We start from the raw sequence: 26642 nt of genomic DNA on the forward strand, positions 1-26642 counted from the left end.
ATAAATAAATACATAATTAATCACTTCTCGTATCACCAATTGATTTTGATATAAAACCCCAATTAATTTTGACATAGAACCTCGCTGCAGTTTGAATATGAACAGTGAAAAGACTCACGTGTGAGGAGGAGACGTGTTGAGGTATTCACATATAACTCCCAAATTACATCTTTGTAAACCTAGAAATCACCCGAAAAAATCAGAACACTAAGCAAACTCTCGAGCTAATGGAAACACACTACATCCGGGTAAAACGGAGAAAAGAGTGCATGGAACCGAGAAATCACACACACGGGCGCACGAATGAAGAGGAAACAACAAATGACTACGTACATTACAAAATTGCGTTTTGCTAGAAATGTTGTTCGGAGGCTCAAGCAACTTATATATAATCACGCAATTAAAGAGATGCTCTTCTGTGATGAAAGGTTCTGTGGCGTAATGTCCCATGCTTCACTCTCGTCCTTTTCCTCTAAGAAATGCAAAGATATCTCGCGGATCATCAAATCACCACAATATGGGCATTCACTTGCTATGGCATCGTCCAACTGTGACCGGATCTGCAATCCAAATTGAGGAAATGATGTGATTAAGATCGTAATAGAATGTAACTTTTTTAGTCCATCCAGGCGAAATCGAGTGGCTGGATGCACAGAAGACATGCGGTTATGAATCAAAAACCAATATGAATAAACGTCCTTCGCTAGCAGGCGACAAATTCAGTCATGAACATGTTTTTAGAGTCCTTAGCTAGCAGGCGACTTTGAATAACGTCTGAAATTTGCAAAATCAAACTCAAACCTTATCTCCAGGAGTCATGCTTGCTATTGGCTCTTCTTCTGTTAAACCTCCATTCATTTCCTTACTAGGTTCGTTACCAAGTAAAGTCAGCTGCTTTTGCAAATCCAATATGTACTCGGCCTGATGATCATCGAAACGAAACAAAAGGATACAGATAAAAATGGTTTACACATTCTCAGAGAACTTACTAGGAACTTGGAAATTTTAACTTTAGACGATATATGAATTGAGGAGCTTCTCGAAATCTTAGTTCATGCGATGGATTAAAATTATGGCCAGAGACAGCGGTAATATGAGTTTGCACTAAAAGTAGTACAACATGGTATTGGCAGGTCAAAGACTCAAAAATATATCCTTAGTCATCTATTAGTTGAAGTGTAATTTCTGAATAGCATAGGTAGGCTATGAATGTGCTCAGAACGGTTCGAATCGATCATCCAAAATCACTTGGCGTTCATTATATAGATTTGGGTGGTTCTTATCATTTATCAGCTTCAAAATTTTAAGGGACATATTGTTCCAAAACTTACTTTCCAATTAGGAAAACCCAAGAATATTGTAAAAGTTTGAAGTAGATTTATTTAATTCAGTTAGAAACAAAAGCATGAGCAGTGGAAAGAGTGTGTCCCTGAACTTACTTGAGATTCACTAGAGCATTTAGTCACATGGGCAATCAAGCAGTTAACGTGAAAGGAATGCCCACATGGAAATACATAGAAAGGAGCCATCGATCCAACTGAAGTGTAGGTCCTAGCCATTCGGTAATCATCAGCTGCATTTAATATTTTTCTCCCACAAACCTGTCAATAACAATTGACGATAAGAATCTTAATATATGGGGAAGTACATTTCATAGACCTTACGAACTAAATGAGAATATGACAATATCAGCCCTGTTTTGCCATAGAAGCATAATCAACAAAATGAAGCATGACGCTCGTGGAGAAAGCCATGTAATATGCAAAAATTTCTTCCGAACTTCGACCAGCAAACATAATGAAACCATTACCCCACATGCTTCGTCCTTCTTCACGACAGCATATCGTTGTGCAAGGGCACTAATATCATTTCTTATGTTGTCTGCTCCATGTGTAGCATCATTCATCTCGTCTTTAAGTTTTTCAATTTGCTCATTGTAATCCTCCAGCGATGAGCAGATAGCTTCCTACACTTACAACCAAAAAGGTCAAGAAAGGAATCTGACAACCTCAATTTTAGGAACTTGGCCAGTAATTATGGAATGGTGTATCTGGAATGAGACTAAAACAAGTTAAGAACCTTGAAATCATCTATCAAAGCAAAATCTGGGAAAAAAGGTAAGATATCTTCTATTTTAAGAAGTCCATCAGTTTCCTTCAGAAATGCTATAGCCTTTCGTATGTTCTCTCTCTTCGTTCCTTTTTCTTGTTCAATGACATGCTTAGCAACCATAAGCCAAAGTTTCTTCCTCAGATCTTCATCATCTTCAACCTTATCAGCCTCAGCCATGGCAAGCTCCGGATCAACCTATTTGATAAGGTGGAACTTCATAATTAGGATTACGTTACGAAGTAATGGTTTCACAGGGATTAGAAATATTGACCCAGAAAATTTCGAAGTGTGCATAAATATGATACAAGCATTTCACCCAAAGAATAGATCCTGAGATGCATCATGTTTCAATTATTAAAAACTTGAATTAAAATCTCATATCTGTCATCATTAAGATTTAATAATACTACATGTATAATTCAGACTTGTGTACATAAACTACCTGTAGAGCAAGGGCAACTGCTTCTTCGTGCATAGACATCATACTGTATATGTGAACACAGGCACGCATTCGTTTTTCCTTAAGACAAAGACGCAGGGCATATTTTGGATCATAGAAGAACTCGGGACCATTTAGCTGCCCCTTCCCAAACTTGCATTGGAGGAAGCGCAAAAGACTGCTTTCGTCATCCTAGAGCCAGTGATGGTAGCAATTATATTTATGAAAAATATTAAATATTTCTAAATATCCTTTGAGGAATGCCCATCAAGCTAGCATACCTGCTTAGCATACAAAGACAACAATAAATTGTGAATGCCAGGATCCTCATTCTGCAAACGATGAACACAGTACTCCAAGTATTTTATCACTTCATGGGTTTCATTCCTGCAGATAAATATTAATAGTATGAGTGCACTGATTTATCAGAAAACCAACAAAAGTCTGTTATTTGCCACAATAATGACCATTTTCCCGTTAAGAAGTTTCTACAATTATAAGAATGAATTGATGATGATCATGCATCATTGCCGATGATGTTATATATGCAACTTCAACAACAGAATAGAAGTACATAATTGAACTTCAACCATAATTTAACTAATTCTTCTATGCATATTACTTAGCATGAGGTTCACTTGAATATCGCATCATTGCAGGAATGAGCTTCCTTGGATTCAGGTCTTTCTTGGTCATCCATGATTCAACAGTTTCATATGCGTCAAGCATAATAAGGTCCGGCGCAAATTTGTACTGCATAACAAGATATACTTTCAGTAACATTTCATATCATGGATAGAAGCGGGTATATGACTCAGATTGAAGCAAAGAGAGGAAGAGGTGTATATATAAGTTCTCAATAAGAGTACCTGAAGCTCTGCCTGAACGTTAGGTTTCTGAAGAACTCGCAGTGCTTTCTTAGCCTCACCTAGCTACAACAATATCAAGTCCCATGTAAAATTATCAAATCCCACAAAGTGAAAAAGGGATAAAACAAAAAATGAGGAAATAAATCACTGAGAGGAAAGGACTGAGGAAAAGGCAAAAACAAACATAAAATATAAGCGCTGTAATACCTAATTTTTCATACTATATGCTTAAAACAGTTTAGTTGCTGAAGAGACCAAATTAATGATGAACTAGGGACTGTTTGGAAGAAACATCCAGAAAATCAAACCAAAATTCAGTTCAGTTTACAAGCTAATGACATTAATTTACACTTCAACGCAGGTCAGTGTAGCTGTGCATCAAAATGGAAACATGAAAAGTAAAGACCGAGGGAGTATAAAATTTGAAATAAAGGCACCTGAATATAATGATGAACCACAATCTCATGCTGCTCTTTTAGACTAGCAAAGAATACCAATTCATCAACTCTACCATAGCTGCAAAATTTTGCAAAAGGAATCCTTTAAAGTGGAGATCGGAAGTTAACTTAAAAAAATGACACCACCTCACCAAAGAAGCCCAATATAGAACGGTATCTGTTATTAGCTGTAACAGACAAAATGAACCCTCACTATAATATTACAGATATGAAGATACTATTAAATACTATGAACTATGTGGGAAGCTTTAAAATGCTATTATAACATAAGAAATCCAATTAGTGCTTCTCTTTATTGACAACTATTCTTCAGAAACAAGCTAAGCTCAAAAGATAAGAAAGTGCAACAAAAGGAAAAGCACCTTTCTAGAAGTTTCATGGTAGTAGCCTCATCCAATACATCCTTGCAGTCACTCAAAAAAGCTCGAAATTCAGTGATAATTGATTGATATTCTGAACTTGAATGCTCAGATATGGCATCATCTTCCAAAAGTAGTCGATTAATCTGATAACAAAAAAACATAATTGGAATAGAATAAAGAACTCATGAACAAACTACATGCACAACAACCAAAAAGTTGGTATATTTATGATAATCAACAAATCTCTCATAACCATAAACCATGTGAGCGAGACGAAGACAGAATTTACAAGATCCAACATCTTAATAAAGAATGCAAAGGTGTCATATATAAGACATTCAGTAAGCCAAAGTCAAGTTAGTGAGTAATTTGAGTAAGGCTGATATTTATAGATATGCTAGAAAAGAAAGGTCAGACTACCAATTAGCAAACAATGCCTTCAAAACCTCCTAAGCTTCACACCAAAGGTATCTAGATAGACCTATAAATAATTTGGCTAAGACTGAGTTCAGTGAAAGTTATTTATATGAATAGTACTCCTTCCGTCCCACAAGAATATGCACTTTCCAATTTTGGAAACTCTTTTCCCTCTAATGAGGTGGGCCCCATTCTCCACTAACAATACTTTAATTACTTTTTCTCTCTACCTCTCACTTACTTTACAAATTTTGAATTAAAACCCGTGCCAAACCCAAAGTGCATATTCTTTGGGGACAGAGGGAGTACATTTTATCTTAACACGTGCCTTCGGACACATAAGGACAAGTGTGTAAACAAAGTCTGGAGTGAAACAAATATTTACTTCCTACCTATTCAAAAGCAAGCAACTAAGTCGATCCATGGTCTGCCTCATTAGTATAAAGTTGGAAACAAGTTTTATACTCATACATTCAAGATTGCCATAAGAGAACAGAGAAGAAATCAAAAGCTTTTATGTAGGAACCTTTAAGTAGCAGACAAACCTTATCCAAGTACAATTCAGTCACCCAGGTTGAAATCATGGTTATCTGGCATTTATCATCCTTTGAAAAATTATCAAGCTTCCGCAATAAAAATGTCCTTACAGCATCCTGCAAAGTGAAACAAACTACCAAATCAGCAAGCAGAAAAAAAACTCTTGACAATTTCTGTAAAGATGTGAAGAACTCTTTTACCTGCTCGCCTATGCTAATGAACTTTAAAGTGATCTCTTCAAATGACAATGCAAAGTTGATCTGTTGCAAGATTAGGAGTTGTGAGAATGCCAAACAATATATAGGTGCATAGCCTTCTCAGGGAGGGCAGGGGGGGGGTAGTTTAATAACTCGCTACTAGCTTGAACTAGTTCACAATTAACCAAAACTGAGTAAAAGAATAATGTATGTATGATGAGTCTTCTTGGCTAATGCCAGTTCAAGCAAACCAAGATAAATATATTCCAGTTGTGCCCTTAATAAGCAACCTAATGTCGGTCCTTTAAAATTTATACCCAGCAGGTGTGTAAGAAGATGGGGCATTGTCAAGGTTATGGGAGAAAGATAGACTACCTTGGCGTAAAAGGAAGCAGCCCTGAGAAAATCCTTTCCAATAAAAGCTTCTTCTGCCTGCGTCACAATATTTTTAATGACAAAGCTCCAAGTATATGTGAGGTGTAGCAGTATCATTTTGGAATTATTGATAATGTAGTTACAAATAAAAATTTGACACTCATATACTTTACAGCAAACATCAGACCTGCACCAGATATACTTGATCTCTCTGGAGAGCATCACGACAATTTGCCAAGGCTGCAGCATATTCCTTTAAGTCTAGATACACTTTCCACATGTCTCGACCTTCGTCACTGACAGATACCTATATTATTAACAGTTTAAAAATCAAGACTGGAGTCTTTTTGTTGCTCGACAAGCAATGTTAAAGGCAATGTTACCAATGTAGCACCTGAAAGATGGAATTCTGATCGTATGCATAGAAAAGCCCGGCCGATGCGTCACTGCATAAAGCTAGAACACCTCTTGAAACTGCATCAGATGTTTGATCAAAATAAAGCTCCTCAACGATCTGTTGGTTGATCCTATTAACAACCTAGAAGATGATTCAAAACAATAAATGAGTAAATAAATCAGCCAGAAGAGTAATCAATAGAATTAAAAAAGGAAACAAAAAACAAAGGGACATTTAGGAATTTGTCAATGACTGGTAAGGCCAACAGAAGAAGTCCTCTATACTTAATTCCCAGGGAAGCCTAGGTGAATTAAAGAACCAATGTAATAATGCCAGAAGTATGAAGATGTTACATATTATGTTTTCAGTTCTCAAAGTTTGAAATATACCTAACCAGTGAATATCAAGACCGCTTTAATAGGTTGAAACAGCTGATATATGAATAGTAGGGAAACCAATGTGCATGCAGAAATTTTTGACAAGAATAAAAGAGTATCAGGGTTACTTTCAGTTAAATGAGAGATTCTCAGTGTTATCCTTCGATTAGTAGTAAATGATATTAGGATATTGTGTGAGACGTGAAGAAATTTCAAAGCAGGAATAAACGATATAAATCTGCTAGGTCGCATTTGGCACAGTGTTTCATGGGACATTGTAACACAATGGAGATTAAAAACTTAAAACATACTGTAAAATACGAAAGTATCATCTCTCATGATTTCCCAATATCTTTTAAACCTTTATTATTTGTATCCTTCGAAAAATTTAAAATGCATGACATGGCACAGTGTGATGCAAGATAGCCACATTATGCACTTCATTACACAGGGTGTTTGTTCCAATTCATTCAATCACTAGGTATGGAATGACTGCACCAATAACATCAATAACAACGCACCTTAACCTTGTTTCCAATTAGAAGAAGGAAATGATATTCTGACACTGCCATGGAGCTAGGTTTAACCATCACACCTTCACTACATTTAGAATAATCCAAGAGAGCCTTGTTCTCCACAAAGTTTTGATCCCCATTTGGTAAACTGAAATCAGCTCCAAAATGTTAGTTTAGGACATAGAGATGACAAAACGGTGCTTACTACATACGGAGTACTTTAAATTAATATAAATCAGGGTATAGGAACAATAATTTGTTAAGGAATAGAAGTCCGAAGTCCACTTCTCTACCTATGAAGTGCTGCAAAATTCAGGCCACCATGATAGATTCCAGCTCCAGACAGCCATGCAAAATGTATTGCTCTTCTCTGCTTAATGAAAAAATGCAGCTCACTGCACGAAGGGAATATTACAATTCATTACACTTCTCAGAAGTGATACACTTGCTTATATATATTAATCAGAAGCTGATGATTACCCCCAAAAGAATTAATTTAGGAAATTGATGATGAAAATTACGAAAAAAATTCATAAAAAATTGCTTGAAAATCTGTAAACAAGCAAACAAATAAAGTATGGTTTTTAAACAAGAAAAATTGCTTGATCTTGAGCACTGAACCAAAAAATTACCAAAACTTGTTTGGTCAAAAGAGCAAGCTAAAACTTCAACAATTGGAATTTGGTGTGCGTGTTAAGATTATGTGTTCATCTATACCCCCCAGGTTTCAACAAAATGTTCAAGGACACATCAACCTCTTTACTTGGGAATATTATGGTTCTTGAAGTGACAGCTTGATAGGCCAAATATTCACATCTAATACCATTGTGAAAAAAAAATCAATTGATCAACTTTAAGAAATATGTACTTCTTTGGCTTTACAAATCATTTTTATGTTGAAAAGATTTATTTGAATTCGCTGGCAACCATATTATTCATCATTTTTTCAAGCAACACATCATTAAAATCCTCCATGCACTTGCCTGTTTGGGATTTCACCAGGAAGTTCCATGAAATGAACTGAACGCTCTGCGTAGCTAACAAAAACAGACTGCACAAGAATGTAACAAGAAGGCATTACATTTTATCGAACATAGTTTTGAGGAATGGATAGTAATTGTGAGCTATCAGCTATGAAATAGTTTACACTCCAAATGCAGAATGACGGCAGCTCTAGAAACTGAAGGAAAAAGGTATAATTTTAACTTACTTCCAATGAACCTATTCCCGTGAAAGAATAAAGCCGAGTTGGAGTAACAGCCATCACATAATATCTAATTCCATTATTTGTGCCTGTTGTTTCCATCTGGAAATGAGAGGAGGAAACAGGATTCAACAACTTGCATGAGAAGTATTAGAGGTTAAGACTTGAGTATATTAAACAAAACACAATTATATTCTCATGAATGACAACACCTATACATTGGCATAGTTGATATTACCATAAGCAAGAGCAAGGGGGGGGGGGGGGGGGGGGGGGACAAACAACGAATAATTCAAAATTAAAAGCAGGAAAGTATTCATCACACTGCTGAGAACCTGGAGCTCAGACTTGCATTATCATCATCTATTCTAGCATTAATTTACTAAAATAAAATAGTTTCCCAGTGACAATAATCTTAATGCACCACGGACAGTAGCATAATTAAATTATAAACTAACAAGAATAATCTTAAGATAAAAGAATATAAACCAGGTGATAAGAACAAAATACAATTACTACTAAAATTAGAGGGTGGAATGGGGTAAGGGGCCCTAAATAAAATATAGACATACTACAGCACAACACTCAAATGCTTATCATTATCAATGTTGACTAAGCACAGTTTAAGTATGACTAGAGGTCCAGAACCTGCAATCCTGTAAATTCTTCAGTAACTTCATTGAGTTCAAACAAAAATTTGATGTACTTTTCCTTCTTGTCTTTCTCCTCAACAGAAACTTCATAAAGTTGTCCATTTTCAGTACCGAGAATGATTTCTTTCGTGTAAGCTGCACAGGGGTGTCAAACATAAGAGGTGGGACCAATATCCAGAGAGATAATATGCGAAACAAAAAAAGATTTCTTTGCAGGGACTACTTTACCTTCAGTAATATGCTGCCTATTCCAGGCAACAGCATTCACCAAAAGGCCCTTTAATCTAGTCAAAATACGAGGCTTTGCCCACTTTGCATGTGTGTAAAATGTATCTGAAGTCCCACCGCCAACTACAGTAGCAATACAATGGCTACCTCCAGGATCAACAAAAACCCTATGGATTGACTGCTCACCAGGTCTTCCAACAGAGAGATCAATATCTATCAAATGACCCCAGTATAAATAAACAACAAATGTTTTAAAATTCTGTTACCCAATCAAAATTAAGTTTCAGGGAAAGAACATAAACAAATATGAATAAATTCACTGTTCACAGAAAGCAATTCCTTATCCTACAAGAGCTCTGCTAAACAGACTCAACAACCAAAATTTGATCATCTGTCTATTCACAACAGCCCCATAGCTACACCAACAAAAAAGATTAAATTGCAATCAATCACAAAAAATTAAAGCACAACTTGTAGCTGCTAAAACCCGTTTTTATAATCAAATGATGATTATCACAGTCTACATAACAAACTTGCCAACGGGAAATCTTCGTGTAGGTAAAATAAATGCATTGGCGATAACATCAACTCTTATGTGTTTAGAGATCAAAACATGAACCAATTCTTGGTAGAAGAGCTGGTACCTTGCCTTCTCTATCTTTAGGAGGAATAGAGATGAAACCAGGAGTTCAAAACCTACTCTACCTCAGTTGTTTAAAAGTTCACACACAGGAAAAACAAACCAAAAGACATAGATTTCATATTTCAGTTATATCACTAGTGATATCGACATTGCCAATGTTTTCATCGATTGCCTACGACACTTGGAATTCCTATACTAAGAAACAACACAGCTAAATAACTCGATTGCATCACATAAGACACTCAATTGCGATAAACTGTTTCAGTTAATCACTTAAAACAGACACAAAAATAGCTCACAATTCCTTGTAAATACCTCTAACAAGCAATGCAGCTTTCTTAGACCGCATAGATAATGTAGCTATTAACACAGCGTCCAAATACAAAAACATCGCAAACAATAGAAAAAAGGAAGTAATTAAACACTCAATTGAAGTAAAAAACCCTTACCAAATGAATCCCCGACGCCGAAATCGTGGCGGATGACCCAGCCCTTGCTGGTTCCAAGCACAATGACGTCGTTTCCGGCGGCCATACATGTAATCACTCCCCGCCCCTTGGCGGCATACCTCTCCAGTAGGTCGACCGAGAATACCTGCCGCGACGACTCCATTCTTTTCCTGCGAAATCTCGGATTATCTTCCTATCGAGTCAGACCAAAATCGACCTCGAATTCAGCTGACTGAATTGAAATTTCGCGGTCTAGGTCGGCGGAGTTGACGATTTGATATTCAGCTCGATCACTTCCTTTGATCGGGAAGGAATCCAACTGTCATAATAGCTAATTCGCTTCAATGGAGAATAAATTGTGGCTTTCTATAAATCTCGCATAGAAAAATAGACGCAGTGCAGGCAGTAAGCAGATCGGAGATAGCCGGCGGCACGGCGGAGGAGAGGCGGTGGTGCGGGCAGCTTTAGTTTTTGAGTTTTGACGATTTTAACTTTTTATTTTTAATTACACTTGTTCATATAGGTTGCCATGGACTATAATGCGTAGCTAATAAAGTAAAATGAAATAAGCCATGTTTAAAATTAAATTTGATACATTCATTTATTTAGGTAGTATATGAATTTACGATTTATTTCATCTTTTCTAAGTTAATCTATTCATATTTTTTTTCATATATTTTACGTTATTTCTCATTTTATGTATCTTATCTTATATTGATAAAATGTGATTGAATAGAACGTATCACAATTAATATGGGGATATACAGCTGTCGTATAAAACTCATAAATGTGAGTTTTATTCTTTAGTTTTCCAGAATCATCACTGTGTTGAACAACATCACAATCTCAGTCATTAATATTTTGAAAAAATCATCTCAACAAATTGGCGGCATGAGCTCTTCTACTGCCGTTGAAGCTCGAAATTCTTTTACCGAAGAAATGGAAATGTGAAAGAGCAGTGTTGCTGATCATATTATTCGTACTACATTTAAAGAGGATTTCATTTTAGGGAACTCTGTTTTGGGCGATCCTAACCGTCGGAACTCCAAATTCCAGTTGTTGGTGCTGAAATTGGGACGAAATTCATCCATTATCTCCGAACTGCATGCAGCTTCGAGCCGCGCGGATTTCGAGGTATGGCTACATGCCCTCACTCATGTTTATCGTTGCTTCAATATACTTTTGTTTGCTCATTTTCTGTGGCTATTACGCACAATTGTGCTCGTTGTCGATTTATTCAGGAGTAGCTCTGACCTAAACACATTTTTAGTGTTATTCCGTTTATGTATGAAAGGGGTTATGGCGGAAGCCATGAGAGTAATGCGAAGCTTTTAGCTAAAAGAGGAAATGTGCTCTCAATTTTTTATTGGATTTAATTTGGATTACATGGAACAATACACAGCTGTTGTCACTGCTTATAGTAATTTATTAAAGAAACTAGAAGAGAATCAAATCTTAACAACAAACAAATACTAATATACTATTGAAATAGCATAACTGTCTCCCAACAAGCTAAATGTACTAAGCTATGCACTGGCCAGTCTCTTCCTTTCTCTCATCAACACTTCATCCAGCTAGGAGCACATTGACATGGCTCCTATTCAGCTGATGTGTCCTTAGTTTTAACCTCAGTGATCTTGATCACACTTTCAACAATTGCAATTTTGGATTGACATGCTGCCACCTTGAGTTGCTGTAAATATGCATGGGATTTAGGTGGTCTTTTATCCTTCTTAACTTGACGATTATCGTTCTCCTCTTCACGATCGTCAATGGAGCTACACATGTTAACAATGTAAAACAATATGCTTCTCCCTCTCTGGTTAAGCTCATGATGTAGTAGGTACAGTACAGATGGTCAAAGCGGTGTACTGTTATCTGTATTTATTGAAAATTAGGTTCTATGTAGCTTTCAGGGGCTTTAAGTTGGAGAATCATTTAGAGGAATTATGGCATATGGACTAATGTTGGATGATACTTAAAAGTTTAGAACTGAAGCAAAGGTACACATTGAGCAAGAAGGAACCCAATTAATCAGTTTCGCCACTTTAATTTTATAATTAACCGAATGACAATCAACACGGTGGAGTGCTCCTTCACCTTCTTCCAGTTCCCAGCACTGACGCCCATGGCTGAAAACAAAGGGTTCTCATTGGTGCAGCTGCATGGAACACAGTACCTCCCACACCATATATACACAGTACCTTACCATTAGCATGACTGCATTAATCATTTTTGTGATGAAGAAAACATTGGTTAAATTTCCTCTACAGTTCCGTTTCTTGATTTTGGGGGGTCGGCAACTTGAATTTGGTCCTCATTGCCATTGCTGCCACTTCCTATGACATCCAATCTCACTGCTGGCCACAATAACCATTGTATGTCTAGCGTCTTTTGCCATTAAAATGTTGAGATATGGAGCTTGAAAGTACTACTCACCTGGCCCAAAATTTTTGGGCATGTTTTGTTAGTTTGGGTTGGCGTGTAATTAGGGCTGGATCAGGGCTATTGTTTCTTATAAATAGCCACCTTTGTATTGTTGTAATTGTATAGGAAAAATGTAGTGCAAAATATCCCTGGCCTGGCACCATCCTCTGATGTAGTCTCGTGTGGAGGCATGCGTGCGGCCAATTCTGATTTCTTTTTCTTGTTTTTGTTATTGTGTTGGGTTTATTTTTGTAAGATGAAACTCATCATCTAGATGAGAAAACCAAAAAAAATAAAATAAAATTGGTGTTTAATTGCAGAGATTTTGCAATGCTCATTGTCCAAAGTCCAAACCCCATATCTTTTTTTCGTAGCTGAAAAGAAAAGCCCAAATCCTTATCATTCTTTTTATTTTCAAATATGGCTGTGTTTTTGTCTTTAGCATGCTAAAATGGTTTATCTATATCTGCTCGGACCCACCATAAGCGACTCATATTCCTTTTTGGGACGTCCCGTCTTAAGTGAGTCATTTCCCTTTTTGGCAAAATAGCGAAATTACTCCTGGACATAGAAACAAAAGATATGCCGATATCCAAAATTCTCTTACATGATTTAAAATGCTGTTTCTGCTCACCGTTTGTTCCCCTTTTCAAGTAATGCATAAAAATGTTTACTGCTAACTTTTTCCCTCTAATTTTCAAGTTAGTTTACAAACATGTTTCTGGTGTTTTTGATTCTTGAATCAAGGTCTTATGTCCAGACCTTCAGTTTTTTGTTAAAATTTGTCATTTTTGTTTCCTGGTTTATTCTTTTTCTTTAAGTCCTGCTTTGCCTCATACAACTTACCCTGTTAGTAAATCTACAAATGTTAATGGTACATTTGGTAACTGATTTGTGTTTCATTTTTCCAGTCCCTAAGATGAGTTCCATGAACCTATATAGCAACAACAGTCTTGGAGAGCTTGGCATGAATGCTGTTAATTTGGAGCAAGATATCAGAAGATCTTTGCAAGAAAATGAGTCACAAATATATGATTCAATCTGTCATGAAGAATCCAATTCAATTGTTAGAAGGACTGAATCTGAAAATATTAGAAGATTGACTGTTTTAAGTGCTCCAAATAGTGTCCAGGGTGTTGAGTGCTCTCCAATTGATGATTCTGGCTTTTGCTCGACATCATCAATATCTCCAGCCCCCATTTGTCGACAGTTCTGGAGAGCCGGAGACTATGAGGACATGCTTATTTCTAAACCACCATGTCTAAGTACTTTTCGATCTGAAATCTAACTTGGTTGGCCATAATTTCAATTTTTCAGAACGCTAGCTAAAATGTGCATGTGACGCCCAAAAGGGTTTCAAACTCGTGCAGTTGTCTGTATAGTAGGATTTTGATAGCTCATGAATATCATTGAGGATAATGTAGTCTTTATATGACCTTTACATGTTAATCAAGGATTCTTTTTTTAATTGGCAGATCGCACTGGCTATCTTCATATACACCCTAAGTTTCTTCACTCTAATGCTACTTCTCATAAGTGGGCCTTTGGTGGTATGAATCTTTTGATATTGTACCCTATTTTGTCTTAGTTATATCATATTGGACATCTTACTTATTCCCATTCCTCTTATTCCTGACCCATGTTAACAGCTGTGGCAGAACTGCTTGATAATTCGATTGATGAGGTAATCTTTTATCTATCATAATTATTTTTTTCTTTACTTTTCTTGTCTTTACATTGTCATCTTATGTTTATGATGGTAATTTGCTTCTGTTGATGAATATCATTGCTGCTGCATAGTTACAATTTCATCTTTGTGCAAACCAACTTTGCTCGTAGGTTCTGCATGTACCTTTTCTTTAAGAGATTAGATTCATGTTGTTTGTGAACATATTACACAGTCCCTGGAGATCATGTTTGCAAATTTGCTAATACCGTAATGCACTCTTGCATGTGGTGAGAAAGATTAAGCATGTAGGTTGTGAATCAATTTGACTTGCCAAAGGAATGTCTTTTGCAATTACATTTTGTTTTGTTTAATTAGCAATCAGCAGACAAGAATATGTCATCACTTGTGGTATATATTATTCTCCTGTTTGCACAAGTGATGTTTTGATTTATATTGGTTTTGTATTCCATGTCTCGTTTATGAATAGGTACAAAATGGGGCCACCTTTGTTGTTGTTGACAAGATCTCTAATCCCAGGGATGGAACTACAGCTTTGTTGATTCAAGGTACTTAATATTTCAAACTCAGACTTATGAAAAAAATAATAATCAACTCTTTAGGAATGATAATGGTTTATGCTCACACCTTTCCCTTGACAAGAATGAGTGATGCATGATTGTAATTTTACTTCTCTTCTATTAGATGATGGTGGTGGAATGAACCCTGATGCAATGCGGCGTTGCATTAGTTTTGGGTTTTCAGACAAGCATTCAAAAACTACAATTGGACAGTGTTAGTATGAAAATTTATTTTTTATTTCTTCAGTATGACAGTAAGATTTTGACTTAAAGCTTTTCAGATGGAAATGGGTTTAAGACCAGTTCTATGAGACTCGGGGCTGATGTTGTTGTCTTCAGCCGCTCCATGTGGGACAGGTTTCTTTGCTTTCTTTTGTTCAAGGCTTATTGTTAATATTAGTATTATCATTGTTATTATGATTATTATTTTTATTATCATTATCATTATTTTATTTATTGTGGTGGTGGTGTGTGTGTGTGGGGGGTTTACAGGGCTTGTATATATGTATTAATGTATATTTGCTTGTTTTCTACCCATGAAACAGATCTTACGAATACATGTTTAGCAGAAAATTCTCCTGGAGCTACATGTTTACAGGGCTTGTATATATGTATTAATGTATATTTGCTTGTTTTCTACCCATGAAACAGATCTTACGAATACTACTAGGTCCTGAAGGGGTTGGATCTAGTCTACTCCGTTGATACAAGAGTTTATAGGATATGGTGTTAGTTGGAGTATAATTTCGTTAGACTGCCAGTTTTTTTAGATAATACAAAATCAAAACCATGAGAAAAATGAATACATGTCATTTCTGAGAACTGAATGAGTTTTAACTAATCGATACAATTTGATTACTTCATTAAAAAAATAGAGAAATTGTATTGAAGTTGTTGTTTTCAGATACACTGAACCATCCCGAAATGCTGCCACAATCTTCTTCTTGACATTCTTCTTGATCCTCACTCACTTCCATTTATTTTTATCGTAAACTGATAATTTAGTGGATCTATTTTTATTTAGTTTTCAATATTCTCATTGTTAAGGAAGAAAGTATTTAGAGAAGCTTGAATATTCTGTCCCGCTGCATACTTTACATTGCATTGTTTGCTGCTGTTGACTATATGATTCTTCATTACTTTTCTTTTCTCATCCAGGAAAATGACCCAAAGTGTAGGTCTGCTATCTTATACATTTTTAAAACAAACAGGCCAGGATAGAATAGTTGTCCCGATGGTGAGTGTTTAGTTCCCATCTTAAGTTGTAATTTGTATAAATGTTTACAGGACTTCTATTTGTAGAGATTTCTTTAGCAGAAAATTCTCCTGGAGCTACATGTTTAAAATTAGCAATTTTCCTTCTATTGTGGTGCATCTTTTTTCTGATTAATATGTGCTAAACATACTTTATAGATCAGGTTCTCTTTGCAACGCAGGTTGATTATGAGTTTGATTCACATACAAGCACATGGAATTCATTACACGCTGAACAACATCTAAATAATAATCTTTCCACCCTCTTACAGTGGTCTCCTTTTACGACTGAAGCTGATCTTCTGAAGCAAGTACGTAGAGCATCCAGGGAACTAATGCATAGCCATTTTAAAAAAATATTGTCTTGTTTAATTTATTGAAATTCCTTCTCATTATCTCTGCGCCTTTCATTGGTTGATTGTATTACATCTTTAATGTACTTATTGAACTCCTTTTGTATCTATCTTGCAGTTTGATGACATTGGCTCTCATGGTACCAAGATAATAGTCTACAATTTATGGCATAACAATGATGGAAAATTGGAGCTCGATTTTGATTCAGACCCAGAGGTTTGTGTTAACTGCTACATTTCGTGAGAAGAGTTATTATTGTGGGGTGTGATTGAACTTATTGCAGTGTCAGTTCTCCTTTTTAATTTGCCTACTTGGTAATATTTACATGAATTTTCATAATCATCCTCATTTGAGTTTTATATATCAGGATATTTGTCTCTGTCGGAACACTACAGATAATGCCAAAATTTCCTCTAAGACGAACCCAAATGAACAGCATCTTGCTAATCGTCTTAAGCATTCACTTCGTGTAAGTTTGTGCCAAATATGTGTATCTGAATAATCTGTAAATACTTGCTTACACTTGGCCTTCTTTTTTCTGCAGGCATATTTGTCTATTTTATACTTGCGATATCCTGCGAACTTTTGCATAGTATTGCGTGGTCAAATTGTTGAGTATCATAACGTTGGATTGGATCTCAAATTTCCGCAATTCATACGGTACAAACCTCAAAATGTTGAGGTATGGATTTATTTCTGCAAATTTTATAGTGATACATGAGTTAGCTGTGCATATATTGCACATATTTGTATACAGAATATTAATTACGTGTAAGTGAATGCTTAAATATACCTAAACAAGACTCATCAGAGATATTGTTTTGCATTGGCCTTTTAACTCAATAATTGTTTGCTTTGGTTATTTAGCCTCTGATCAGGTTGAATTGTGGAGATATATCATCCTTATTTTACTGATTGCAGGAACCTGTCATCACAACAATTGGCTTCCTCAAGGAAGCTCCAGCCGTAAATATACATGGTTTTAATGTCTACCACAAGAATAGACTGATACTGGTGACTGCTTTTACTGTATTCATCAATCTTTCGATATTGTCGCTAGCAGAAATATAGTTAAACTGAATTCTAGCAAGTATAGTGTCGCTTCCTGAGGCAAATCAAGCATTTTAGATGATGCACTCTGAATTCTGACATTTTAACATTTGTTAGGAAAAATTTATCTACCCTTTCTCCACTTACTATATATAGCTTTGCCAACAATGAGTCATTCAGTCAGTCCTGTGTCCCTCTAGACTTCTTATAGTAAAGGCATTGTGATATTCTGAATTCTTATGATTGCTCCTTTTACATCCTTTTCCTTTTTCTAATATCTAATCTAAGATCTCTAATACTGGCTTTATCTACCATTCTACCTACAGTTTAACCTATTTTGTTTCTCTTCATTGCAGCCATTTTGGCATGTTGTAAGCTATGCTACAAACAGAGGCAGAGGAGTTGTTGGTAAGAATTTTGTATAATGCCAGGTTTTGTATTTTTCTCCTGAATTGCATAAATTTGATACTACACAACATGGCAGGGATTTTGGAAGCAAACTTTATTAAGCCTACTCACAACAAACAGGACTTCGAGAAAACCCCAGTTTTCGAAAAGCTTGAAGCCCGTCTGAAAGACATGACAGTAGAATACTGGTTAGTGATCAATTTCAGGAAGGAAAAAAGAAGAAAAGTTTATACCCAAAATCAAGGAATTTGAGCTTTCCTGTCTCTGTCCTCTAACTTTAAAGGCTTTTATATAAATTGCAATGAATATTATGTCCTTGATGGATCATACCGTCTATGCTATAATATTCTGCTTTGACAGGGATTACCATTGTGGACTCATTGGCTATAAAGTTATGAAAGCTCCTCGACCAATGACACATCAAGTGACACCTAGTCCTAAGTCAGATCGTGGACCTGGTATATATCAACCTGTGGTGCTGACTAGGGACTCCTTACCGTCCTTCCATCAAAACACAGTGGGTAAGAACTCAGAATATGTTGATGTATCAGCCTTCATCACATCTCTGAATCTCTTTACTGAAGTATGCCTGCTAAGGTAACAAACAATTTTAAAACTCATTATGCACTGAAATTGCACAGGAGGAACTCTCAAAAGGAAAAGAAACGAGCAAATTGTGGAGCCTGGAAGGGTAAATAGGATGGGACGCACAGGGTTGAGACCTGTTGACAGTGCTCTCGGCGGAGATGTACTACAGGTGCTTTCGTCTTTTATAATCATTAGCTCCCCGTAGCATAAATCCAAGTTTTCTCCTTTGTAGGGTAACAAATTCTAGAAACCAAACTGATGAAATCAGTTTGGTTATGGAAATAGCTTTAATTGCTTAGTGTTCTGTATTTTTTTCATAACAAAGCCATCCAGACTTGTAAAACCTGATGCTATCTGTTTTTTCTTGATGCAGCATGCTATTCCTGCCAGAGCGTTTCAAGTTGCTGATGCTGCTGTTAAGATAATTCAAGATAACCAAAAACTCCACGCTCAGTAAGTCTTGTATCATAGAACTAATGCACTTGTTAACTATGACTAACAGCTTTATATCAGCCTATGAAAACAAAAACCTGCCAAAGGCGACTCTAATTCTCTTCCACAATCAATGATAATAAGTAATATGCTTGCGAGTTCTGAATGTCTATACCCACGCTTACACAATTTTGCACCTGTCTGTATCTCAGATTCAAGGAATACGAGGAGACAGACAAAGAGCTCAATCTCAAGGTATCGATGTTTTGCTGTTTAAGACATTTTGAATATTTGTTTAAACCAAAGGATATTTTCACTGATTACATGAAAATGAATTGTGGTATAGAGATCTTGTCCATAATGCACTATCTATGAGCTGCATTTTGGTATATCATATCAATTTGAGGACATGAAATTTAGAGCTTTTCATTCTTTTCTATGCAGATTACAAAACTCAAAGATGAAATACAAAAAGAGCGTCGTGAGTATGCTCGCTTGCTGCTAGAAACGAAAATGTTGGAGAAAGTGAAGGGAAAGGGCAATTAGGGAACCTAGACATGCCTGCTCCTTTTACTGAAATTTTTGGTAAGGTAAATGTTACAAATTGTCTTAATCTAAGCGCGTTTTGCATTTTTGTGTCCTTGTCCCATCACAAGGATAGTAGTATCCCAACATAAGGATAGTAATAAACAGATTCATCACTTCGCAATTTTTCCATGTCCGTGTCCGGACTACGGGAATTTGAGCTCATTTCCATAAGTGGCACTCCAGGTTCTAGCCAAAGTGCCTAGGCGCGCAAAACAGTCCCGATTCCGGGTGCGAGGACACTGATATGAGCCCGTTTATAACGTTATGAACAAATTTGTTATTATACTTATGTTGGGCACATGCAAGAAAATGTGCATAGGTTTGAACAAGTAACACTTACCCTTTTGTAAACATTTAGTGGTATTTAGTTATGTAATTTGCCTTTTATATTGATGTAGTTTTGTGTAAATTAAGTAGGGTAAATGTTTTGGCTCATTTCCCCCTTTTCTTATCCCTTACCACAAAAATGATTCCTGATGTTGCTGAATTTTTAATATACTCTTTATTTAAGAACAACAAATTAAGTTCGATTAATGACTCAAATCCCTTACCAACAATTCATTGTAAAAGAAAATTTATATTTCAATAAAAAAGTGTAATCTGCTTAAATGGTGTTAGGAGGGCGAGACACTCGTCGTCCCCTCCAATATATAACTATGAGCTCGAAAACAATAGTACTATAGAAAACTAAATAAATAAATAAATAAAAACTTGTGTGAAATATGTAAGAATCTTTTGTTGGTTTAGGGTTACACCACGTTTGTAAATTGTAATTCGTTTGCACACCAAGAGTTTTAATTTATGATTAATTCATGATCGATTTTTTAAACCAAAAGTCTCTTTTTAGTATTGGGTAAATATAAATGATCCTAAGCCTCTATATATAAATCTATAAAACTGCAGGTAATGCTCTTATAAATCGCACATGTTCTATTGCGAAGATTTATGACAAATGCATATGTTTGGATGAATACAAGATCATAATTCAATGTTTAGGAAGTAATTGATTGCAGAAAACATGTAATTCAAGAGTTTAATATTTTTCATGTTCATGCTTGACTAATCTCAGTAGTAAATTGAATTAACATAAAACAAGTTATAATTACTTTGCGTTTAAGGAAAGCGGTACGTATTAAAAAAAATATAGAAGTAGGAGTAGGAGTAGTATATAAAAGAAAAAGAAATGAAGCAATATTAAGAATTTGAAAAAAAAAGCCCATTTTGAAGCCAATTAGCAGCATAACCCTAGTCTTATTTGACCACCGCCTGCAATTTTACTTATATTAGAGTATCCACAAAAGTGGATGAGTGCTAGGATAATGTGATCGTCCGTCCGCTCGTCCGCTATTGTGGGTGCTCGACGGACGAATACTATTTTTCATTTTTTTTTTCAAAAATCTATATATATGGCTTATTGCAATTCATTTCATTTGCACCACTTGTATTAACGAATTTCTCTTCTTTCTCTCTACATTTCAAAATGGCTAGTGGTAGTGGTAGTGGTAGCGGTAGTAGTGCGGGTGGTAGTGGTGGGGGTGCTGATGACGTAAGGCGGCGAATTAACGAAGAGTTGCGGGCCTATACGTCTGCGGAGATAAATCGCCCGATACAAGCGGCCTTGCTGCAGCAGCAGCCGATGGTACCTCGCCGCATCCAGCATCGAGATGTAGTACCCCGAGACGCCGTCGCTGCACACCAACAGTTGTTTGACGACTATATCGCTGAGTAGCCGCGGTTTGGGGATAACTTTTTCAGGCGGCGTTTTAGAATGCACCGCGATCTATTTATGCGTATCGTGAATGCTTTAGAGCGCGGTACAAGTATTTCCGGTTCAGGTTGGATGCGAGTGGCAAACCCAGTCACTCACCTATACAGAAGTGCACTGCAGCAATTAGGCAGTTGGCCTACGGAGGCGCGACCGACATGTTCGACGAGTACCTCCACACATCGGCGAGACGACTGCCCGCGAATGTCTCAAGTATTTTTGTCAGGGCGTCATTGAGATATTCGGGGAGAGGTATCTTCAGAAGTCTACTCCCAAAGACTGTCAGGATCTAATGGTTATGCACGGGTTTCCCGGGATGTTGGGCAGCATAGATTGTATGCATTGGGAGTGTAAGAACTGCCCCACCGTCTGGAAAGGGATGTACACGACCGGCTTCAAAGGCAAGAATCCCACGATGATCCTCGAAGCCGTAGTTGACTACCGGCTGTGGATTTGACATGCGTATTTTGGGGTAGCCGGGTCGAACAACGACATCAATGTCCTCCCTGAAGGGGTTGGCAGCGGAAGCGTGCGTTTAAATCGATTACATAATAATCCCGATCTATTTAGCAGATTATTTAGACAAATTCTATTCGCGCAATTATCACATGTATCATGCTCATAACTCAAATAAATCATGCTTTAGATTAATTAATACCTAAAACATGCTTTTCTACGGTTTAGCTATTTTACCTTGATGATTGTCTAAAGAATCGAAGATAGCCAGCGCCTTCTCCACGTGAAGATCTTCAGTACTAAACCACGAATCTTCTGTCTGGTTTCTGGACTGTAAACTGATATCAGGGTGGACTGATCTCACCAGTATACTAGGACTTAAATAAAGAAGACGGAAAACCTTTCCCACGAAGGAGAAAAATCGTCCCTTTCCTATGTAGAGAGGGGGACGAAATTTATGAAGAAAAATAAGTGTATTTTCTGTCTCCTTTATTCTCCTATTTATATTAAGTCACATATTGGGCTCAGACAGGGATCTATGGAAGGTTTTGGATATGGGCTCATCCAATTTACTTTTTACTAATTAAATTGAACCCACAATTTAATATAAGCTTTAATTGGAATATTACGAGCAACCACTACAGAAGTAATATTGAACTCTCCCCATCTAAATCCGAAATTATAAATAATCCGGATTTCCGTTGCTTGATATTTATTTCCCGCTCTTAAGATAAAAATGTCCATTAATTAATTAATGTCTGCTATGGACTTAATTAATTAACTTCTTATTAATTCCAAGAGTGGACTCGGCATGAAACGCTTATTTATTATTCATAGAGTAATCAAACTCCAACTAGCTAGGTTCCGAATAATAAAACCTCATTTCGCGCTCCTCTTGAGGATGTTATCAAACGAGACTCACCTCGCGCACGATTCAACATAATAGCAATCCTAGCACCGCTAGATATTAATCACCACTACCCAATATACCAGGCTTATTGGGTTGCGAAAACCCCGCACCATTTGGTAAGTTAAAGTAATGCATAATCAATACCGTATGCTCAATGCTAACCTACATTGATTAAAAAATAAATATTTATCAAGACCTTGCCTTTCAGTAGATAGCCCAAGGACAAGTCTTGCTTTGTTAGATCCGTTCAGTGCTATACCACACCAATGTCATCTTATTTCAGTAAGGCTTAGAAATATGCCGACTGACATTGCAACCTTTCTCGATGGATCGTCTAATTCCATCTAGGTTGTGAAATTCTTCTTTTCCTTTGTTTAGGACTGACCGTGTTACCTTAAAGTGGACGCCGCCCACAACCGGTCTACTAAAACAAAGACTTAGACTTTGTCAAGTTAACTTATACATTTAAACATGCAATAACATCCATTAAATGTAAAACATAACAATATTATGACAAAAATAATCTGTTTTATTCCTTGGAAAATAAAATAAGAGTTTTACAGTATTCAATCACTCAAAACGTGATTTCTAATATACAAACTCTAACACTTAAAGCATTTAAATGAGACTTCGGTGTTAGAGTTTAATCCACAGGTTAGGTGCACGAGAGAGGGCCAAATTTACAATAGTGATCGTTCTAACAATTCTAGAGACACATAGAGATAGAGGTTATAACTTGATTAATTCAAAAATATATCTTTGTTATTGGATCCTATACCTTCCACCATATCTTGCATTGGTTTTTATTGAATCATTTTATCATCTTAGAATTTAGTAAAATAAAACTCTTCTTGCATCATCTAAATAGTGAATGATCCTAACTTGAGGTAATTAAGTTCTTTAAATAATCTATGTAGAAATGGCACTCTTACCTTACCCAACACTACGATAGCCTCGTACACTTGCGATAATATCTTGTAAAATAAAGGCGAGTCATTGTGTAGCGTTTAATACTCACCTTATGAAAAAATTATGCACTATTTGCGATTTAGAATTTAACATGAAAAGTGATTGCTAAATAACATGGAATTCGTTATTAGTTTGTTTTTAGTTCATGAACATTTTCTTTGCAGTATGTTGGACACTATGAATTAATCACAACCCAGAATCTCTAAAATTAACTAAATACCAACTAACAATCAACTCTAAGATATCAAACAATAATGACCTAGATGTTATGATTTTGCGTTTTGCATTTAAAATTAATTTTGTATACAACACAATCCTATATACTCCATCTGTCCCATTAGAAATGCAACGTTTTCCTTTTTGGGTTGTCCCACTAATAATGAAACGTTTTCTAAAATGGAAGCATCACTCTCTCTACTTTTCTCTCTCTCTTACTTTACTCTCTCTTCATTAACTCACAAAACAACACCGCATAAAATCCCGTGTCGGAAACCAAATGTTTCATATTTATTGGGACGGAGGGAGTATATGTTAGAGTTTGTATACTAGAAATCACCTTTCGAGTGATTGAATACTGTTAAAACTCTCATTTCATTTTCCAAATGAATAAACAGATTATTTTTGTCATAATGTTGTTATATTTTACATTTAATGGATGTTTATTATTGCATATTTAAATGTATAAGTAATTTAACAAAGTCTAAGTCTTTGTTTTAGTAGACCGGTTGTGGGCGTCGTCCACTATCTTCGATTCTTTGAAGAATCATCAAGGTATAATGGCTAAACCCTAGAACAGCATGTTTTAGATTTCATTTAATTTAAAGCATGTGATTATTTGAGTTATGAGCATGATACGTGAGATAATTACGCGAATAGATTTTGTCTAAATAATCCGCTAAATAGATCTGATTATTATGTAATTGATTCATGAATGCGCTTCCGCTGCCAACCCCTTCAGTATATACTACTATATTAAAAATTTTGGCTCAATGATAATATCAATAACACTGTTTAATAATCTTAAATCTTTAATTCATAAAGTAGTACTATATCTCATATATAAGAAATTATCACAATAAAATACTAATCTCTTTTCATCAACAACAAATATGGTGAAAGAGCATGATGGTGATGCTGGGGAGGAGGAGCATGATTGTAATGTTGGGGAGGAGCATGGTGATGGGGAGGAATATGGTGGCGATGTTGAGGAGTAGGAGCAAGGTGGTAATGATGGGGAGCATGAGCATGATTTTGGTGCTTGGGGGGTGGAGCATGGTGACGATGCTGGGGAGGAGGAGCATGATGGCGGGGCTGGAGAGGACCATGATGGTGGCGTTCGGAAGGAGGAGCATGGTGGCGGGGCTGGGGAGGAGCATGGTGGCAGGGGGGAGTATGGTGGCGATGTTGGGGAGGAGGAGCATGATTGTAATGTTGGGGTGGAAGAGCATGGCGGTAGGGCTGGGGAAGAGGAGCATGGCGGTGATGTTGGGGAGGAGTATGGTGGCGGGGCTTAGGTGGAGAGTAATGATGGTGCTGGGGAGGAGGAGCATGGCGGCGATGGTTTCTTGTTTCGCCATGGCTTTGAGGAGAAGGAGCATGACTATGGTGATGGCCCTTGAGCGACTCTATATTCCATAATATTTCATTATTTTCATTGTTGTCATCTGTATTAGAATCCAAGAGCGATGTATTTTCATCTAAATGACGAGCTAGAGCTGGAGTCACCACAATAATCAAGAAACCAATGAGAACAAATGTAGAAAATGTACTAAGCATTTTGTTTGATAATTAATTTTATGAGGCAACTAAAGAATGCTTATGATATTTTATAGTGGATGAGAATAGTAGTATTCCGATATTTTATAGTGGATGAGAATAGTAGTATAACAATATTTCAGTTTGTAGGTCAATAATATTAAATGCACACATACTAAGAATTTTGCTTTCCATTTATATAAAGCGAATACCAAGATTTTAAAAAAATCTTGAAATACTTTGACCATTTATTTGACTTAGTCTTCACTCTACATTACTTGATTAACTTTGAAAATTTTCATATAAAAAATCTTCACAACTTATTCGAATTTTTGAAAAAATAATTATTTTCAGATATTGTTATTTATACTTTATAACTAATCAAAATCCATCTATTTCTCAAAAAATATGCACATGTTTCAAATGATAATAGTCCTATATTCTGTAAGTATTTTTATTATTAGTGGTAAATAGTTGATCATAATCACTATACTATATATTTAATACTCCATATTATTTACTACTTTAGTTACATAGTAGTAAATTATTATACTTAAATTCTTATGTTTATTCAAATTAAAATAATAAGAATATAACTGTAAGTTATAATTAAATTACATAAATAGATTTTATATTATACAAATGTATTTACTAATGTAAATAATTTGAAATAAAATTTACTTCAGTTTTGAAATAAAATTACAAAAGGCATATGACTGGTAAAAGTTTAAATTTATAAGGTATTTGAAATATTCATTCTATTATGCATAGAATAAGATGCAATATGGATCACAAAAATTAAGCAAATTAGAATAAGTAAATACATAAATTGGAGTACATAAAAATTGAGTGTATAAGTAAATTAGTAAAAATTTAGAAGAAGAAAAATGGATTTACAAAATTGACAAAAAAAGGAGTATTATACCCACTAAGAATTGAATCATGGTCCTCTTGGTTTTTAGTCACTAGATCTTCTAATACAAGCTTGTACACCATTTTCTTTTCTCAAATTCTCAGGTAGATTTCAAGTCTTGGAATTATATCTTGTTTCAAATGATCCAATCGATCATACAATGACATAAAACATATTTTGAAGAGTGTCCGAGTCATGAGAGTAAGCAAGACTTTGATTATTTGAAGACATAGAGAAATGTCCTTACAATTATAACAATAATATCTCCAGCTACTTGGTTGTTACTAAAGAAAA

At 35.9% G+C, this 26642-nt stretch overlaps 2 protein-coding genes across 2 annotated transcripts; one reads left to right on the forward strand and one right to left on the reverse strand.

Annotated features, from left to right (window-relative positions):
- Positions 1-121: 121 nt before the first annotated feature.
- On the reverse strand, positions 122-10723 carry LOC125188985 (vacuolar sorting protein 18). Its single transcript, XM_048086123.1, has 23 exons — positions 10233-10723; positions 9141-9353; positions 8908-9047; positions 8266-8361; positions 8039-8106; positions 7349-7450; positions 7062-7203; positions 6161-6304; positions 5954-6073; positions 5767-5823; positions 5395-5454; positions 5203-5310; positions 4241-4383; positions 3858-3936; positions 3421-3483; positions 3174-3304; positions 2833-2938; positions 2555-2743; positions 2080-2307; positions 1811-1966; positions 1440-1601; positions 802-921; positions 122-560 (listed from the first exon to the last, which is right to left on the reverse strand). The coding sequence occupies exons 1-23, from the start codon at positions 10393-10395 to the stop codon at positions 393-395; spliced, it is 2958 nt and encodes a 985-aa protein (XP_047942080.1). The 5' UTR covers positions 10396-10723; the 3' UTR covers positions 122-392.
- A 424-nt stretch (positions 10724-11147) lies between these two features.
- LOC125190941 (protein MICRORCHIDIA 6-like) lies at positions 11148-19983 on the forward strand. The gene is made up of 21 exons (XM_048088366.1): positions 11148-11366; positions 13571-13924; positions 14135-14209; positions 14309-14343; positions 14816-14894; positions 15031-15120; positions 15188-15263; positions 16065-16143; positions 16343-16471; positions 16632-16730; positions 16882-16983; positions 17059-17196; positions 17436-17528; positions 17921-17972; positions 18049-18160; positions 18333-18493; positions 18614-18729; positions 18934-19013; positions 19205-19247; positions 19437-19582; positions 19764-19983. The coding sequence occupies exons 2-20, from the start codon at positions 13579-13581 to the stop codon at positions 19536-19538; spliced, it is 2007 nt and encodes a 668-aa protein (XP_047944323.1). The 5' UTR covers positions 11148-11366; positions 13571-13578; the 3' UTR covers positions 19539-19582; positions 19764-19983.
- Positions 19984-26642: the final 6659 nt, after the last annotated feature.

The sequence above is a fragment of the Salvia hispanica genome, chromosome 5 (assembly GCF_023119035.1).
Source record: "Salvia hispanica cultivar TCC Black 2014 chromosome 5, UniMelb_Shisp_WGS_1.0, whole genome shotgun sequence".
In the NCBI taxonomy this organism is placed as follows: Eukaryota; Viridiplantae; Streptophyta; class Magnoliopsida; order Lamiales; family Lamiaceae; genus Salvia; species Salvia hispanica.

Coding starts and splice junctions, on each gene's coding strand:
- LOC125190941 (XM_048088366.1), top strand. CDS start 13,579: ATGAGTTCCATGAACCTATATAGCAACAACAGTCTTGGAGAGCTTGGC. Junction 15,264..16,064: donor AGCCGCTCCATGTGGGACAG/GTTTCTTTGCTT, acceptor TTTCTCATCCAG/GAAAATGACCCAAAGTGTAG. Junction 16,472..16,631: donor AAGCTGATCTTCTGAAGCAA/GTACGTAGAGCA, acceptor TCTATCTTGCAG/TTTGATGACATTGGCTCTCA.
- LOC125188985 (XM_048086123.1), bottom strand. CDS start 10,395: ATGGAGTCGTCGCGGCAGGTATTCTCGGTCGACCTACTGGAGAGGTAT. Junction 6,074..6,160: donor ATCAGAATTCCATCTTTCAG/GTGCTACATTGG, acceptor TTAATAATATAG/GTATCTGTCAGTGACGAAGG. Junction 3,484..3,857: donor TGGTTCATCATTATATTCAG/GTGCCTTTATTT, acceptor ATATTGTTGTAG/CTAGGTGAGGCTAAGAAAGC.